Source organism: Mus caroli, chromosome 5, assembly GCF_900094665.2.
Source record: "Mus caroli chromosome 5, CAROLI_EIJ_v1.1, whole genome shotgun sequence".
In the NCBI taxonomy this organism is placed as follows: Eukaryota; Metazoa; Chordata; class Mammalia; order Rodentia; family Muridae; genus Mus; species Mus caroli.
The window spans coordinates 27,337,941-27,357,667 of NC_034574.1; the positions used below are offsets into that span (position 1 = coordinate 27,337,941).

Below are 19,727 nucleotides of genomic sequence, written 5' to 3' on the forward strand. Positions count from 1 at the left end.
ATGTGTCAGTAGGAATTTCTTTTCTGGTCGAGTCTATTTGGAGTTCTGTAGGCTTCTTGTATGTTCATGGGCATCTCTTTCTTTAGGTTAGGGAAGTTTTCTTCTATAATTTTGTTGAAGATATTTACTCGCCCTTTAAGTTGAAAATCCTCATTCTCATCTATACCTATTATCCTTAGGTTTGGTGTTCTCATTGTGTCCTGGATTTCCTGGATGTTTTGGGTTAGGATCTTTTTGCATTTTGCATTTTCTCTGATTGTTGTATCCATGTTTTCTATGGTATCTTCTGCGCCTGAGAATCTCTCTTCAATCTCTTGTATTCTGTTAGTGATGCTTTCATGTATGGCTCCTGATTTCTTTCCTGGGATTTCTATCTCCAGAATTGTCTCCCTTTGTGATTTCTTTATTGTTTCTACTTACATTTTTAGGTCCTGGATGGTTTTCTTCAATTCCATCACCTGCTTGGCTGTGTTTTCCTGTAATTCTTCAAGGGATCTTAGTGTTTCTTCTTTAAGGGCTTCTACCTGTTTACGTGTGTTCTCCTGTAATTTTTAAGGGATTTTTGTGTTTCCTCTTTAAGGGTTTCTACCTGTTTAGCTGTGTTCTCCTGTATTTCGTTAAGGCAGTATTAATGTCCTTCTTAAAATCCTCTACCAGCTTAATGAGATATGATTTTAAATCTGAGTCTTGCTTTTCCCGTTTGTTGGGGTGTCCAGGACTCACTGTGGTGGGAGTACTGGGTTTTGATGATGCCAACTAATCTTGGTTTCTGTTGGTAAGATTCTTACGTTTGCCTTTTGCCATCTGGTCATCTCTGGTGTTAGATGTTCTAGCTGTCTCTGGCTGGAGCTTGTTTCTCTTGTGAGTCTGTAAGCCTGGGTTAGCACTCCTGGGAGACCAGCTCTCTCCTGGCAAGACCAGTGCACAGAGGGCCGAGGAACAGCCTCACCTGCAGATGTAGGCCCGTAGGACTCTGTCCCAGAAACTTTTTCCTGTGCTCTCCTGAGCTATTCTGCCTTAGAGAGACACTGGAGAGAAGATGGGGGGTTTCCCCTGAGTCCCAGGTCAGAGCACTCTCTGGAGACAAGCTCTCCTCTGGCAGGGAAGGTGCACAGAGGACTCAAGCTGGTATAATCTTAATTTTTAAAATGTTTGAGTCTTAAACTGATGCTAGAGACAAAATTGCAATACTCTCTCATTTCTACTGCATTCTTTGATGCTATTTTAAAATGTTATCTTTTGAGTGTGCTTCAGTGAATGGCATCACACCAACAGAGAACCTTTTCCAATCAGAACAGTGAAAACATAAACCAGGCTCTTTTGCCCAAGAAATGCCTGAGGTTCCCCTTCCCAGCTTCCAACTTGCCATAGAAGCACTAGAATTACAAACACTAACCTACCCACTAGGTTCTGGGTACCTGAACTCTATCCCTCATTCTTGTGCAGCAAGTGGCTTGCCACTGGACCATCTCCCCAACTTCTCGGCCTCCAAGTCATCTTTCGAATCCAACTGGAACTGTACTATCTGTTCTTTGACTTTATTAAGCCATGCTGCAGAACTTCCCAGATGTGGTAACTATATGAACTAATTTCTTATGATATGTGCATAGGCATTATGTTGGACCTGTTTCTCTGGAGAACCTTAATGGAAGCTTCTTAAGATTCACCCATGATACTTTCCAAAGGTCAAGAAGAATGGAGAAATAATAACTGCAACACTCTATGATTCCTTGTCTGAATGGGACAAAAACCAATGATAAGCTCATTATCCACTAAATGAGTAATTCACTTGAGTAATTCACTCAATCTACCTGTCCCATTCATTCATTCATTCATTCATTCATCCATTTGTTCAACAAATACTGGCAAAATTCTTTTTGCCAGACACTGAAGGTATTGGGATAGGCACAAAAGCCATGTAAGTTGATAAGTAGAGCCTCATTCTTTCAAAGCTTAATGCAGTGAAAGCAGGAGGTATCTTATAGAAAATTTCACTTTCAGTGTGGACGGTATTATGATTAGTTGTTGAACACCAACCACTCCTCCCTATTCTCCCCTATTCAAACACTGGCATCCTAGACACTCTATTTTATGCATGCTTGGGATATTTAAAAATATTTAAAATATTTTAAAAAAATATTTAAAAATATTTAAAAATTAGAATTTTATTCTCCCTGAAGCTGACCCATTTCAAAAAAAAAAAAAATGGTGTTTGTCACAGACAGGACATTTCTGGCTCTCCAGGCTTTCACCTTCCATTGCTATCAGGAAATATAGGATTGGTATAAGAGATTAGAGGCACTAGGGACTTGTCTGATGCCTGTCAGTTGTGAAATAAATGGAACTTGCTTTCAAACATCAATGGCCAAGAACCCTGTATTTGGCTGGGCACACAGGTTCTGTGGACTTCTACTGCTAAATGTGCTCCTCTACACCTTGGAGAAATCTTTCATCCGATTTTCCCCAAAGAAAGTTTTACAAACCAGAAGTTCATGTCTCATTTTATGCTTCATACAAGCGCCTTTTCTGTATATTACTTATACTTTTTGCTGGTATCTTTATCTTGAACACGATTCCTAGAACATAATTAATGAGGGTGTCTAAGAACTGGAAAATTTGGGCTAGTGAGATGGATCAGCGGGTAAGAACACTGACTGCTCTTCCTAAGATCCTGAGTTCAAATCCCAGCAACCACATGGTGGCTCACAACCATCTGTAATGAAATCTGATGCCCTCTTCTGGAGAATCTGAGGACAGCTANAGTGTACTTACATATAATAAATAAATAAATCTTTAAAAAAAAAAGTAACTCTTGAAGTTCATAGTGAGTGGCTTTTTAAGTATAAATCTATGCAACTATGACTACTAATCTCACAATATCTTCACTCCATGAAGAAATCCTGAATTAACCAGTAATGATACCAAAATTTAATTTATTCAGAATCCAATGGTTTTTAAACTATCATAGCCTTATACGGATATTCAGACTGATTATTTTAAAGATAAATAAGCCTGTCTAAAGAATCAAATTTATCAAATAGTTCATAGGATTTTTGAATATCTGTGTGCTAAAAACAATCTTAAAGTTTCATATAGATTTCTGTATTTTTCTTCCCACAACCCCATTCCTTTCAGCTTCTAGAGAAGACATGGTAAGCACTCAGAGATGAGTCCTATGTACTTGAAACAGGCTCAGGATATGCTTTGTTCTTTGGGCATACATCATCTTAAAGGAATGAGACTGGTACTTTTACAGAGAATGTGTGAGGGTTTAAAAAATCTTAAAGAAGTTGTTTATTCTAGAGTCTTTTATAGAAGAATTTTTTCTACTTCAAGGTATTAAAATAAAATCCATTAGATAATATACTCCTAAAAGATTTAAGTAGAATCAAAATGATTTCCTAGACACAAGTTCAAATAAATTTTACATTATTCCCCATACTATAAACTGACTTTCTAATCTGTTTTATTTTTTTCTAAAATGTCCATTCCTTAGTCTCTTCCTTTCCTTTAGTTTTAACTTACTAGAGCAATTTTTACATAAAGCAAGCACCAATATCAATGTGCTTTTTGTTCCAAAATTACATGGGTTTCACAAGGAAAATCTCTGTGAAAGGTAGTCATGTTTATGTTATTCAAATAGCATCCTCTAAACTGTGAGAGTCATCATATATGATTTGAATAATCAGTACATAGTTGATAATTCTTTAGAATGCAGTTTTGAGACTTCATAAGATTATCTCACCAGGTAAACACATCAGAACACAGAGCTCAAATGACATGAAATGGTTGAGGATTAGCTCATGATAATGAAACACAATGATAGTGATAAGGCTAGAAGGCACTTGAGAAATAGTATCTGGAGTTTTCTTTTTTTGTTGTTTAAACATTTAAACCATAGTAACTTTAGTGAGTATTTCTAAAAGTGTTTGTGTGTTTGTTTTTCAAGACAGGATTTCAATTTGTAGCCTTGAGTGTCCAGGAACTCGTACTATAGAACAGGCTGGCATCAAATTTAGACATCTGTCTGCCTCTGCCTAACCCTACCTGGGATTAAAAGTGTGTGATGCTACCAATAAGCTCTAAAAGAATGCTTTTAATATATAAAACTGTATGGGTATTAAGTCATTTTTCTCTAGAAATAAAGGCCCTAATCGTCTCTGGAAGTCTCCTCATTGTTGTATTTCGGATTTCAGTATGTCTCTCACTATCATGTTTCCCTAAGCTAATAAAAATAATAAAATGTTTAATAAAGACTAAAATAATCTACTAGGTAGTGCTTTGTAAATAAATTTATGAATAAATTGACTTTAGGACATTAAGAATATTACTTCCCATTATGTTATTTTATTAACTGTTATTGGGTCTTATTGTTAAGGCCTGGGTGTTAAGGCCTAGGTAACTATTACCTGTCTAGCCAGCCATTTTGTGCTGTTCTGAATGTCACGAGGAAACTTTCTTATATCCTGTTACTGGTGTTAATAGGATGTTCTGTGCTTTGGTGTTCTTGGTATCCAATCACAACAGAAGTTGGTTAGAACTGCTTTGTATAGTTAGTCACAATAAACTTGGACCCGAACCAATCACCCAGCAGCACTTCCTGCACCTGTGTATGAATTTCTATAGTGTTTACTTTTATAAGCTGCCCCTGGGATGGACTCCAACATGAGAGAGACACCTGTACCATTATAAGAGATTATTTGGAATAAGACCTCCATTTTGTGGAGGGACTGAGTAAAGTTTAAGTTCCTAAGATCTCCCTGGGAACTGACATGTATGTGGGTAGCTGACAACCTGGTTGGCAAGGAAAGACATGAATGTTAGACAGGGCAAGTCCCCTGCCACAGCTGAGTACCCCAAACAAACATGGGAGCAGAAGTGTATTCCTAAGGAAACTCCCTATCCCTGTCTATAGAGCTCAGGCTTAGAAAGCCCATAGGATCTTGACCCAATGTTGCTGTCATCTGCTGAGTTTGATCTGTGGCCCTAGTCGATCAGTTTTGGGGTGTGGCATTCAATAAACCAACGCCTTTTGACTGTGGTCAGTGTGAGAGGCTTGTGTGGCAATTTCCTAACCCCAGCACTTACCACTATGGTTATCATGCAAAGCTTAACTGAGGTCAGCTCAGCTTGGCAGATTAAAATGGAAATACTGACAGGTACTTTTCATTTGGAAAGATGACTGTTTTATATACAATTATTTTCTAGGTATTTGGTTTTTGCTTGAAAAACATGGTTTATGTAGGTTTTAGTGGAAGTTGGTAGTCATCAGAAAGCTTTATCTGAGTCTTTTTAATTAAATGAGGTAATTCTTTTAAGACTAGTATCATATATTTAAGTTTTTCTCCAACCTTCATAGGATTGTAATAGAATTTTCTATGAATTTCTAGAACCCCACATCTCTCTGTTGTGCATTTATTTTTAAATTCTAATTTATTTATAAAAGAAGATTTCACTATTATCCCAACTGGTCCTAGGTGCTAGAATTACAGATATGTGTTTCATACTCAGCTTAAGCTATGTATTTTTCTATGAGAAATTTACCTGCTATTCTAGAATTAGGGAGAAATAATTGTGGTTTTACATGGTCACTGAAATAACATTTAAAAATAATTGTTGGTAGAAACAGGAAAATATTTTTTGAAATCATAAGGACTCTCAGTAGATTTTGGAGTGGCTTCTCTCATTGTGTTTAAGTCCTTACTCTAAGCCTTAGAGTTCCAATATGAAAACCTGAGAGCTTCAATCTGAAAACAAGGCTCACTCCAAGGATATTCTAGGGATTAAAGGAATGCTGTAGGCAAGCCCTGTGCATTGCCTAGGGCTCAATAAAAGGCAGCTACTGTTTTTGTTATTGTTGGTAATGTTTTATCAACTTTACTATCTGCATTGCTGATCTGATTAACACATTCGTTCACATGACTTAACACATTTCACCAAAGTATGGGTTTAAATATTTAATGTACATGTGTCTCTTTTGTTTTGCTTTTCAAGATAGGGTTTCTCTGTGTAGACTTCTGCTTCCCAAGTGCTGGGATTAAAGGCAAGCATCACTACGTGTTTCTTTTTAGTAAGGAAAAAAAAAATGAACAATTTCAACTCATCAAAAGCTCTACTCACATACAAGTCAAAGAAGAGTGAATACATTTTGTTAAAGCATTAAAAACATTGTAGTTATGTCAAGCCCTAAGGTAAGGTAAGTCAGGGTTTAAAATTTTGTCAGATACATATGAGAAAATGATCTTTATAGCTAAAGTTGCAACAAAATCTGTTCAGCTTTAGAAAGGAGATTTTAAAGAAAGTTAGAAAAGTATACATTCTAAATACATTGTCTAAAACCCAAGCTAGCGGGCTGGAGAGATGGCTTAGCCGGTAAGAGCACTGACTGATCTTCCAAAAGTCCTGAGTTCAAATCCCAGCAACTACATGGTGGCTCACAACCACCCATGATGAGATCTGATGCCCTCTTCTGGTGTGTCTGAAGACAGCTACAGTGTACTTACATATAATAAATTTAAAAAAAAAAAAAAACAAGCTAGCACCATCTTGGAAAACATCTAATTATATAAAGCTCCCTAATATAAATATTTTATGCTTCATGAGCCCATTCAGTGAACTTTAAAGATAGAGCCTGATTTAGCTTCTTTTCTAAACCATCAGCTCTGGTAAACATTCTAACTTCAACTTCTTGCCTTCAAGCAAAGTTAGGATCTACTTCTCCTAACCCATGTGTAAAAGTCCTCAGAAGTAGCAAACTGGTAGCAACTTAGTGGAGGTTAAACTCAAGGCCAGAAGCACTGCCAATATCATTACACATCAGCTGCAGATACTAGAAAACGCAGGCCAAAACACTCAAGAAAAACTATAGAAACACAAACACAGCACATGGGAGGAAAGGAGCTGCTGTCAAAATTGTGCTGAGTACAAGTCTGAGGTTTGAGTTAGTGCTCAGGGCGAAAGTGATGCCATGATCTGGGAGCCTTGACTGCCTCACTTAGGTAAGAGGATGTGTCAGCCTTGTGCCTGGCAAGAATCACATTACTATGTTAGGGCTCCTTTAAGTTCCTGCCTCCACTCTGGCTGTGCTGCTACTCCTTCCCTGTCTGTGAAAATCCGTTCCCCTGTAAGTGTCCCACCCCTAGTCTGAACAGAAAGCAGGAAATCCTGCCCTCAGAGCTGAGGTGATAGTCAGTCAGCAATACAAAGCAGTAGACGCTAAATTGTGTTTTGTTTTCTGGGATTTTTTGTTGAGACAGGTTGAGCCTAAGTTGGCTTGAAACTCAGTAAATGGCTTAGGACTCCTGATTCTTTACCTCCACATCTCAAGAGCTGGGGTCTAAATTGAGTTTCTTATTTGCAAAGAACAGACTTTCTACTTAATTTAAGCTAAAAAGAAATTTATCGGAGGAAGTTCAGTTGAGAGGAAGGGAAAACAAATCCATCATGCCCATTACAAGGTTATGAAAACACAAAGTTTGAGTAAGTAATGAACTGTACTTGTTATAATGAGAGCTTGTTATAATGAGCCTCACACTCAAGAAGAAATGCCTGAAACTACAAATCTTAGCTTAGAAAGGTTCTTGTGCTCTTTCTAGGTGGGGCTTGGGAGTAGGCATGGACAGCTGGAAAAGGCAAAGCCAGGACAGCACAGATACATGCCATGTGTACAAAAGGACATCCTGCTCCTAGCGGGTAAAAGTTATCTTTGAAAACTCTTTCTAGGTCTGGAGAGATGGCTCAGCGGTTAAGAGCACTGACTGTTCTCCCAGAGGTCCTGAGTTCAATTCCCAGCAACCACATGGTGGCTCACAACCAGCTGTGATGAGATCTGATGTGTGTCTGAAAACAGCTACACTGTACTCACATAAAAATAAATAAATCTTTAAAAGGAAAAAGAAAAGTCTGTCTCGTAATAGGGATGGTGGAGATCATACAGTGCATGGCTTTCCACTGTTGCAGGAAGAAAAACTCATTACCAGGGCCTTCGTGAAGTGGGCAAATCTCTTCCCGATAGCACTTTATTCTAAACAAGAACATTTCCAGGCAGAATCATAGGTTCCATTGGTCATCATCAGTTCAACTTCTAATAATTCAAACTTCCAGCCAACTTTGATAAGTAAGAACACCTTAGTTTTAGAAATACCTAATATAGTTCAAATTTTCCATTGGCCTTCCCCTTCCTCCCTAGGGCTGATTTTCCCAGAGGTTTCAAGATAGGTCTTAACACACTATAACACTGTGAAGAGGGAGGCATGAGCCGACACTTGCCTGACCATTTCACAAACAGGGCTTTAGCTATGGCTAGTTTCTATAACACCAAAATTTCCCACAGCAAAATTTCCCAGATCCTGTCACCATCTTTAAGAATATTTCTAAAATTAATCGCCATTAAATGTAACATTTAAGTTGTAGGTGTATTTTTGATACTCTCTCCCTACCTTAAAATACAGAAATTGTGTGTGATGGAACCTACATGTAACCCCAGAAACTGGGAGGTAGAGACAGGAGAAGGAGGGGCTCAAAAATCATCCTCAGCTACACAGCAAGTTCAAAGCTATCCTGGGCTACACAAGACTCTGTCTCAAAAAAGCAAGCAAAGTAAAACAAAGTAAAATATAAAAAAAAAATTCAAAAAAGGTTAAACTAATATTGAGAGGGTTTTTGTTTGTTGTCTTTTAAATTGGGAGAGTTTAGGGTCACAAATATATTTCTATTTTATCTGTAGGTTTAGAAAGGCAACAGCTCAAGTAACTAACATTCTAGTTTCAAGAAAAAACTTGCCGGGCGGTAGTGGTGCACGCCTTTAATCCCTAGCACTTGGGAGGCAGAGGCAGGCGGATTTCTGAGTTCGAGGCCAGCCTGGTCTACAAAGTGAGTTCCAGGACAGCCAGGGCTACACAGAGAAACCCTGTCTCGAAAAACAAAAACAAACAAACAACAAACAAACCTTAATGCACCAGTCAATGGCAGAATAAAGCACCGCTCTACATCACACATAGTTGTTCATGTGGATTCCCGTTCCTTTCTCTGAAGAAGCTTTTTAAAGCTGTGTGCATTTAAGTTCCTAAAATACCAGACTACTGACAGAGTTGATATGTCAAAGATGATGGTGAACTTCTCTGAAAACCACAAAGGAAACCAATAGTCCCACATTAAGACTTCGAATAACCCCACCAAAGAGGAAATACAAAAGAGAAATTAACAATGTGATAAGGCAGACGTGCCTGAGTACTTCTAGATTGTCTTTTGACCCTCTCAATCTTGTACCCCAGTTCCTCCAAACTCTTCCTTTTTCTGCAAGGCAAGCAGAAAAAAGATGCAAGGCCTTCGGAGGGAAAACAAACAAAAATCCTTCCATCTTGACTTCTTCACTTCAAGGGGCCCTAACGTCAGCTTTCATAGCTGTCAAGAAGAGTCACAGTGCCTGTCCGGGTTCCCTATTACGAGGATCAAATACAATGCTGTCCCACTCTAAGTGAAAGCCACCATTCCTGGGAGAATTGCCAACACAACTCAGCTCCGGTTCTACTCGCGCGGCAAGGCTGGTTCGACCTACAGTCAACAGGAAGCTTCTGCGGCCAGACGAGAACCAAGGTGTCAGCACCGCCCGGATGGCTCACGCGGTTCGACTGAGATTTTACTATCAGTGACAAAGGGTGCGGAGGCACAAAGCTGAGAAATGAACAGTCAACCTCTCTCCAAAGAACCCCAACTCCGATCACCCTCCGAAAACAAAGCCCCACACCCCTCAGTGTTTCGGTGAGCCAGGCGGAGCCAGCCCCGCTTCGCCCGTTGCGGTAGTCGGCGTGCGGGCAAGGCAGGGAACCACATGTCGGTGCTGCTTTCTCCTCACGCCCCCTCAGGAGCCCGCCTGGCCCCTGGCGCCATGTTGGGCCGGCAGGCAAGACACTGCCGGGCCTCCCAGCGGCCCGCGGACCCCGCGCAGAGCTCCCGCGCCGGAAGGCGCTCCAAGCAGACAGCAGAGCGCGAGTTCCGGTGAGCGGGCGCGCGCAGGTAGCCGCAACCCCCGCCCCGCGCGCGATCCGGAGCGGAGGGGCGGGGCCGGCGGCGAGAGGAGGAGAGAGGGAGGCGGCGGGGTGCGGGCGTCCGGGAGTTCCCTCCTCCTCAAGTAAAGCGTCCCGGGCCGGCTGCGCCGCCGTCGCTGCCTCCTGGCGCCCCGCGAGCTGGAGGTGGAGAAGGGAGAGGGACCCGCGGGCGTCCACCTCGGCCGGCCGCCTTCTCCCCGCGGCGACCCGTGCGAGAGCGGCCGGACTCAGGTAAGCTCGCGGCGTGGCCTCGCGACGTAGGCAGCTGACCCGGACCGGGCAGCTCTAGGCCTCGGCATCCACCCTCCTGCTCCCGGGCTTCTCGAGGCGCCGCCGCCCCTGCCGCTGTCCGCCTGCTGGTCCCGGAGTCTGGAAGTTGAGGAGAAACTTCTCCCCTCCCGCGGTCTGGCGGGCGGGCGTGTGTGTCCCGTCTCCTGGACTCACTACCTGCTTGCCCAGTGCCTCGGTCTCCGCCCTGTCCAGGACTTCCCGATCCTGCGGGAGTCCGGATAGTGGTCCAGCCTATGTGGTGCCGCCGCTGCACCCTCCACCCTAAAGGACGTGGGGTCACTAGCGAATAAGGACCAGAGGGTAGGGGAGCGGCCCCTTCTCGTCTCAGCGGCTGGAGGTCGCCTGACGCCCGCGGTAACTGTCTGGAGCGAGGAGTGGAACGCGTGGAGCGAGTGGGTGAGCGGCCGGTTGTACTTGGTTTGATTGCAAACCACGACCTGTTTATAAAGTTTTCCTTTGTTTGGGTTTGAGGGTGTTGGGACGTGTTACAATCAGCGGCCACTTTTAAGTGCCTTGCCACTCCGCCTCCCCCCATGAGTTCGGTTCTCTGTCCTCCTGTGTCAACGAAAATTTTGTTTGTGTTTTGCTTCTTGATAATTGCTTCCAGCTTTTGCTTTATTGGGCTTGAGAAAGAGTTGTTTTTAAAAAGTGGGAATATCGTTTCTGGTATAGGGATTGTGAATGGGGCACAGCGTAGTTTTGATGTAGTTATTCTTTGCATAAGTGACTGGAACAGCAGTGGAATGACAGTTATTAAAGTAAATAAATGAAAAGTATGCAGTTGAAACATAACTTTGTACCTCTCTCGTGTGTTCCACAGCTGTGTTTTTTACATGTGATTTCACAGGATATTGCGGTATGGTATATTCATGTATTTCGTGTAAAATTACTCACCAAAATTGACAATTGAAAGTGAGTTTAAACATCCTGTTAAATTTCTAAATTTAAATTACTAATGAAAATGTTATTAAGTGTGCATGTGTGACTCAATTTAAGGCCGAATACGTGCCAGCACAATGGTGTGGACTAGAAACATTTTGAGTGGGCAGATAGGGAGTGTTAAATTAAAAGCCAAAGTTCTTATATGCATCACATAGGGGAGAGAGCACAACTGTAGGAAAGTTGTTCTTCAGGAATTTTTTCCCTCTTGCTATGTCAGCATTTAGCTATATCTTATTTTTGAATACCAGCAAAACCTCAGTGAAAAATGTAGATGCTGGTTGACATTTCAGTAGGTCCTAAATTTAGGGGAGGGAGAAGATTGCCTTTGATTGAAACTTAGATACAAGACTGTTTATATTCCATATTTCCAGGATAAAAGAAGAGCTTTTAAAATGTGTGCTTTGCCATAAAACTACGGTAATGGTATACCTTTAATTTTGTAGCTAGTTTTTGCTGACTTCACAGACCACAAAATTGACTCCTTTCTGTTCAACTGAAAGTGAAATTACAGCCCTGACCTGTCTTCTGGGATAGGTGTGAAATTTATCTCATGGCCAAAGGATAATATTAATATATAGTCAAAAATTGCTTTTAGTTGAAGAAATTCTCAAAAAACCCCATTGTCTTTGCAAATAAAATTTTATTTCATTGCATATATAAATAAAAGAGTGTGCTAAAAGAGTAGTGAAATATTACTAATCTTGTTTACTTACAGTTCAAATTTGCATAGTCCTAACAGTAATAGCATACTACTGTGGGTAATTTTTTAAAAAATATTTATATAAGTACACTGTCGCTGTCTTCAGACACACCAGAAGAGGGCATCAGATCCCATTACAGATGGTTGTGAGCCACCATGTGGTTGCTTGGAATTGAACTCAGGACCTCTGGAAGAGCAGTCTTAACCACTTAACCACTTAACCACTTAACCACTGAGCCATCTCTCCAGCCCTGGTAATTAAAAAAAATATATATTGAACTTCCAATTTAGTGGTTCAGGTTGGTGTGAGCATCATTTATCAGTCTTATTACCATTGTTTAGGAAAGAAACCTGAGCAGATTTTTTTTTTTTTTTTTTGAAGAGCATTGATAGGCTCTGATGTCTAGGGATGCAAATTTAAGTGATAAAACTATTAAAAAAAAAAAACTACAAGGAAGTGATGCTTCTATCCTTGGGGTCTTGGAGGTGTTAGTTTTATGAGCTCATACATTTGTGTTTGTCTGTTACCTAGGTTTTATATTTTACATAAAAATATTTTTAAGAAGCCCGAATGTAATGCAGTGTAGAAGGTGCTTAGGTTAAATTAATAATTTAATTTTCAGGATAATCTGGTTTCCTGTCACATCCATTAATCTTTTCCCTGTTGATTAAAAATTTTAGTCATTTGTGTCTAGCTTAAGGGCACTCCCTGGGCTCTTCTTTGCTAACAGGTTTAGATTTCTCGCATCATAAATATCATATACTAGTTTGTGTGTAAAAATACCACACACACACACACACACACACGCACGCACGCACAAAAAAAAATCTAATAAAAAAAAGAAAATACCACACACTTCCAAATGTACAGTAATGAGAGAATTTTCAAAAAAAGTGTTTCTTATTGAGTTCTTGATTTTTATGTTATTTTAATGTTCTGAGAGAAGGTGTTATGTGTTAATTTTAAATATAAATAGTAAATAGAAAGTAATCAAAATGTTTATTGAGGTGTTCTTTTATCAGGTACCTACCTTTCAGAAAATCAGGTACCATGACAAAACTGACATAGCAAGAGTTGACTTTCATTCCTTTTTTTTTCCTTAAAGCAGTAATGCTTCAGATAAAAACAATTCAGTGTCAGTTTTTTTTTTTTTTTTTTTTTTTTTTTTTTTTTTTGTACACTGTAGCTGTCTTCAGACACTCCAGAAGAGGGCACCAGATCTCGTTACGGATGGTTGTGAGCCACCATGTGGTTGCTGGGATTTGAACTCTGGACCTTTGGAAGAGCAGTCGGGTGCTCTTACCCACTGAGCCATCTCACCAGCCCTCAGTGTCAGTTTTAACATGAGATTTTTTTTCATTGTGTAGTGATTTTCCCTTTAATTACACTTTATGAGGTTTGTAGGGTCTGAAGAAATACTATACTTTTGTTACAGAAGGAAGCAATGACAATGGTGTTTCAGAGAGACAGAGTGGTTGCCTGAGGCCGCTTTAGTTATTCTGTGTAGTTGCTTGCTGTTTTAGCTGTTGGTTTTGTTACTTTATGTTGTTGTAATGGAGCTCTGAAGAAGAGATTGCATCTGTGCCAAGTTCATGTCACAGGAACTTTGCCTCATTGTAAAGGCAATGTTTGTGATTCTGTCCTTGTGTGCATATTTACAGGAAATTTTAGTAAGATCTTCTATTGTTCAGAGAGCTACATGGCTAGGTCACCTTTGGTTCACATTTAAACTTATACTAGAGATACAAGTCCTCTAGCAAGACCTAACTGCTTCTCTTCAGAGGAAATAATCTGTTCCTATTAAAGTGTGTTGGTGTCTTACCAGCTTTGTGTACAGCTACTTATGTATGGCTACAATCGGGTATATATTTTCTTTTTTCTTCTCTCAGCTGCTCCAGTGCCACAATTAGCTGAGTATTGCTCAGCTGCAGCTGCTGGGTGATTATGAGCCATCCAGCTCCTGTCTAAACTCAGGGACAGATTTAGCAAAGGAGCTATAGTAACAGTCGAGATAGAAGGGAAGAGCCAGTGCTGCTGCCAGTATCATTTGAGCAAGTCTGTGCCAAGGGATCCTTGGCTGCTGCAGCACTACTGTTGTCTTGGAACCAGCCGACTTGATGGCAGCATGTCTTGATCTGAGTTGAGGTTTATAACCTTAAGACTGGGAAACATACTCCAAGAAAAATGGAGAATGCTATGATTACAGAGTATAGTGTGATGTACTGATGGCATGAATTACAAGCCTCGGTGCCTCATCTCCTTGCTTAGCATTGCCTTTCAGTTGTTGGGTATTTAAGAAGCATGTAACATATTTCAAGTTAGGGGGATGGCTGGATTGCTGATGTACATTAATTTTGGACTCTCCTACAAAAAGTAGAAGATCCTTGAGAGGGGTTAGTTCTAGAACTAGCTACCCCGTTGTCTGAATTTTGAAAATAATTTATCCCCTGTTGTCCGAACTTTGAAAATAGAAACCCCAAATTCTTTTTTCTTACTGTTGGTATTCGAGAAGCTAAGCCTCAACAAGTACAAGTACTAGTAATCCATGGTAGTCTGTAAGAGGAGGTGGATGGGGGATTGGGAATTCAAGTCCAGTGTTACCTTGTCTCAAAAGTAAAAGGGGGAAAATGCAAACACAGTATCAGCTATGTATGGCAAACCAGGCTGAAAGATACCATGAGCAGATTTTGCTGCCTGTGAAATGATAATGCATCATTTTATACTGATTTTTTTTTTTTACAGCTATCTACTGAAAATTAGATGGAACAGATCCTTTTACTAATCCTGGAAGTACTGGGTGGCTCAGGGTTTGGGCTAATTTGAGGTAGGGATTAGAAATAGTTCAATTTAGCAGAACCCTAAGGAAGAGATATGGAAGACTGACTGGTTGAACATTATCAAGAATACATTGTCATTAGGCCACTGAACAATAGACTGGTAAAATATTTTCTTCCTTTGTGTCTTTTACAAAGTTCATATGACTAAGCACATTTCTCATAAAATTGTAACTAATTTCTTTCTGTGGCTCTTATAGTTGATAAAGTGTTCCTGAGTCAAGGTACAGTTTTATAGTAATCCACAGTAAAGATTTTTTTTTAAGATTTCCTTATTTATATATTTATTTATTTATAGAGTGTGTCTGTGCGTGTGTGTCTGTGTGTCTGTGTGTGTGGGGGAGTAGGTGAGAGGACATAGCTGGAGGAACTGAGGATAGACTCCCTAGAGAAGCATACTTGTGATTTAGCATAATGAATCAAGACCTTTATTCCTTGGAAATAAGAAACAGTGGTAGAAAAGGAGGGTCTTTTCCTTTTTCTTCTATTTTAAATCATATATTTGAATTGGGAACAAAACCAACCAACCAACCAACCAACCAACCAACAAAAAACAAAAACAAAAAAACAAAGAAAAATATTCACTTACATTTTTGTTGTTGTTTGTTTCTTTGTTTGTGTGTACCGTTTTACAGGGTAACCAAACTGGCCTTGAACTGGCTCTGTAACCCAATCTGGCCTCAGATTTTTAGTCTTCTGGCCTTTGCTTTCTGCTTCCTAGAATTAGAGACATCGACCACTATCTAACTCTTACTTATACTTTTCTTTTCTTTCTTTCTTTTTCTTTTTTCTGGAACTCACTTTGTAGACCAGGCTGGCCTCGAACTCAGAAATCCACCTGCCTCTGCCTCCCGAGTGCTGGGATTAAAGGCGTGCGCCACTACCGCCCAGCGTGTTCCTGTAAATCTTATTGCTATACAAATTCTTCACTGTTTGAACAAAAGTTTCCTTCCAGAGCTCTAAATGGAAGTTTTGTTTGCTACTTTGGCCATGTGTTCTTAGTTAACATTTCTTCCTTCGCTACCTTAGGAGTCTTCTTTGGCTTCCTTTTATGTCTTGAATTGTAACTGAGTTTATACTGTTAGTCCTCCCTCAGTAAACTAGAATGTAAGTTTTCACATGAAAATTGACAGGCTTTATTCTGTTATTGTGCCAGCTATAGACTAGAATTTAAGCTTCCTGGGGTGGGGAGTTTTGTTGTACTCCTAAAATTTTCCATGAATCTAAAACAGTGACCCTTGTGAAGTGTTTTTGAGTCTAGGGTGTGCAGCTGGCAGTGTTTGCTTATCACAGACCCATCAACAAATACCTCATTAAATTCATGCAACAATCACAGGTTTTTGTTTATACTTAATTTTTTTGTGTGGCCGATCTAATTCAGTGACAGTTTTTTCAGTGACAGTACATTCAAATAAGCATTTAACTTGACTGATGTTTGAACTGTCAAGGAGAGGTGTTAAAGAGTTATTGTGGATAGCCCTGGGGCTAATGATATTTGATGTTAATTCCATTCTCCTATGAGGGGTGGGGAACAAAGAATGAGTCAGCACTCAGGTGATTTCCTGTAAACCTGCTTCCCACCTTACTTTATAAAATAAAGGAGAGCTGATGATTGGGCAGATAAAGGGAAGGTGGAGCAGAAGGTGGAGAGAGAGAAGGAGAAAATGGAAGAGGGAGAGGATGCAGAAGAGGAGGAAGAAGAAGAAAAGCGGAGCAGAAGCACATAGCCTAGAGAATCCGCAAGTTCTAAGGGGTCTCATAGATGTGGAAGATGGTATTGTAGTGATAGATCTGCCCAATCCAGGTGCACAGCCTGTATTTATATTAACTGAGTTGAATTTTCATTGCTGGGCACATGTGGGTTGGAGAAATTTACCGCGACAAAGAGTAGTACTTAATTATCCCTAGGCACAATTCCTGTCTTCAATGAGAGCATTCCATTTATGTCTAGAGACCATGCTTCTTAAAAACTGTAGCATATATCAGTTCCTGCTATATTACATTATTGTAAACAAGTCATATGGATTTACCAGAAGGCTATAATAATCCTTGTTAAGCCACCCTAGTTTCTTAGAACAACTTTACACACAGGAGGAGAAAAATTTTTGGTGGATAGATAGATATCTCTGCCACAGAAATGACCCAGTAATTAAACAAGTTGGACAGTGTTAGATCACAGAAACCTAGGACATGTCTCGCTCAGTACCTGTGGCTCCTCCCAGCCCTTCTCACACTACTAACTACCCTAAACCTCTCTCTCCCAGGGTCTGGGCTTCCACTTCCTTTCCCCCAGCTTCAGATTCCACAGCCATTTTGGTTATGCACCCTCTAGCTCTTGGGTTTCCGGACTAGCTCTTGGGTGCTTGGTCCATGGCTCCCCTCTTGGACTGCTTGCTACTCCCTTCTATTCCCCACTTGCTCCCTTTCCCCATCGCTCCTCTCTCATGGCCCCATTCAGTCTGCTGGCTATACTTAGTCTAGACCATTCTAGATGCTGCCCCTCCCCTATATAATATAATATTAATTTAATATAATATATGTATATGTATATATAAATAAAATATATGTATATTTTTTTCTTTTTTTTTTTTTTTTTTTTTTTTTTACACTTGAGATTTTATTCCCCTCCTGGTCCACCCTCCCCCTTTTCCCTGTCCCCTTTCCCTCCCAGGTTCCTCCCTCCCAAGAAAGTTTATTTTCTAAGCTAGAGAGCATCTGATAAATTTAATTTGGCATTTGATCTTTGAACTTAATTTAGGAGCACTAAGAAGGAAAAATGGTGGCCATCTTCAGATTCTTGACAGAATCTTTGGTGGTAAGGGCAGTGTCATCCTGGGTTTTATATTAAAAGCACTAGGAAAAACAGTTTTTCACTTTAAGAAGTACCCCGACTTTAGGAAACATTAAAATCTACATTTACTAATTTCTATCTTAAGATTCTAATGGGCAGCATGGCAGCATGTAATTTGTTGATATTTAAATTTTATCTTATGTATACACCTCAGTGTATGTATGTGCCCTTTTGTGAGTGCATGCACCCTTGGACATCAGAAAAGGACATTATATCCTCCGGAATTGTAGTTAGACTTTTGAACCACTGTACATGCTTGAGCAGCAAGTTCTTTCAACCACTGAATCATCCCTCCAGCCTCACCCCACTTTTTATAGGAAAAACTTATGAAACATTCTGGTTATGGTGGTAAAGGAGAGCTCAGACTAAACCTAGGATTGTATTCTTATCCACACAGTCCTTCTAGTATTGAAAAGTGAGCTTAAGTAACAATGTCAATGAATTTGATAGGGGGAGTAGCTGGTGGAAATTATAGTGGAATTCCTCACCCTCTTCATTGTCTCGGAAATCTCTTAGTCACTCCTATTGGAACTCGGTGGTAGTTTTGTGTTGTTCTAATAATAGAGGGGGTTTTGAACCTCTTAGGATATTAACCAGAGAACAAGTGAGACTTTTAGAATGTCTTAGGAGCATGATAATACTAATAAATAGCAAGACACTGTTTCAACTTTTTACCTTTTCTCTTCTTTTTCTTTCTTTCCTTCTTTCTCTTTTTTATTTTATTCTTTTTTTTGTTTTTTTTGTTTGTTTGTTTTTTTGAGACAGCGTTTCTCTGTGTAGCCTTGGCTGTCCTGGAACTCACTCTGTAGACCTGGCTGGCTCGAACTCAGAAATCCACCTGCCTTTGCCTTCCAAGTACTGGGATTAAAGGCGTGCGCCACCACTGCCCGAACTTTTTACCTTTTAACTTCTATAACAAGACATTACTCTTTAAGTTAGAAAAGCTGGAATAAACAAACTAGGTAGCAGAAGAGCTTATCAAAAGGGAACCTAAGCCAGAGTGACCTTTGTAGAGCCTGAGGATGAAGTTTTGGTTTATTTATCTATGTAGATGCTGGGCATGGTGTGGCAGGCCATTAATCCCAGCACTGGGAAGTAGAGTCAGACAGATCTCTTGCATTTGGTGCCATTATGGTATATATAGGGTGTTCTGGGCCAGCAAGCACTGTTTCAAAGCCAAACAATACCAAAATAAATGTTTTTTTTGTTTTTGTTTTTTTTTGTTTTTTTGAATCATAGCCCTGGCTGTCCTGGAACTCACTTTGTAGACCAAGCTGGCCTCGAACTCAGAAATCCGCCTGCCTCTGCCTCGCAAGTCCTGGGATTAAAGGCGTGTGCCACCACACCAAAACAAATCTTATGTAAAGGTGTAGTTTGAGATATTTCCTGACCTCTGTCTGAGTCAATGGAAGTATGCTTGTTCATCATGTGTCCATTGTGTACATCTATCAGTTGGTTAAGGCGAAGAAAAAAGAACTGTCAGACAACATATTAGTGGACTTTGATGAAATGGAATAGATATAATGCAGTGTATTTTAAAGCGTGTAATATGTGATATAATACTTAATAAAAATGAAAAATACTTTAAAATGGAAAAGAGGTTATCTAGCTTTAAATAATATCAGGTCTTTAGTTTGAGAAGAATTGCATATCTTAATTTCTTTTTTTTAATATTTATTTTTTATTACATATAAGTACACTGTAGCTGTCTTTAGACATACCAGAAGAGGGTGCCAGATCCCATTACAGATGGTTGTGAGCCACTATGTGGTTGCTGGGATTTGAACTCAGGACCTCTGGAAGAGCAGTGGGTGCTCTTAACCACTGAGCCATCTCTCCAACCCCCATATCTTAATTTCTGAAAGACACTTTTTTAATATTCCCAAGACACCACTGATAGTAGAGAAATCATGGAAACAGACACAAAAAGTTAAATGACCCTTAAAGTGAATTTTAATGACTATAGACACTAATCATTAGGCTGTTTATTAAACATATTTCTTATGCTATATAGGCAGTTGGGTGGTTAATTATAAAGTAGCTTTTTTTTTTTTTTTTTTTT

At 39.9% G+C, this 19,727-nt stretch overlaps 2 protein-coding genes across 2 annotated transcripts in view; one reads left to right on the forward strand and one right to left on the reverse strand.

Moving 5' to 3' along the window:
• Positions 1-7,983: 7,983 nt before the first annotated feature.
• Positions 7,984-18,162, reverse strand: LOC115031107. The gene is made up of 3 exons (XM_029477338.1): positions 18,154-18,162; positions 10,494-10,774; positions 7,984-10,311 (listed from the first exon to the last, which is right to left on the reverse strand). The coding sequence occupies exons 1-3, from the start codon at positions 18,160-18,162 to the stop codon at positions 9,450-9,452; spliced, it is 1,152 nt and encodes a 383-aa protein (XP_029333198.1). The 3' UTR covers positions 7,984-9,449.
• Yes1 (YES proto-oncogene 1, Src family tyrosine kinase) overlaps positions 10,078-19,727 on the forward strand; it is a 62,823-nt gene continuing 53,173 nt past the window's right edge. The window contains exon 1 of the mRNA XM_021161697.2: positions 10,078-10,277. The gene's annotated coding sequence lies outside the window, so the exon portion shown is untranslated. The remainder of the gene's footprint in view (positions 10,278-19,727) is intronic.

Coding starts and splice junctions, on each gene's coding strand:
- LOC115031107 (XM_029477338.1), bottom strand. Junction 10,312..10,493: donor CCGAGGCACTGGGCAAGCAG/GTAGTGAGTCCA, acceptor GGTCCGGGTCAG/CTGCCTACGTCGCGAGGCCA.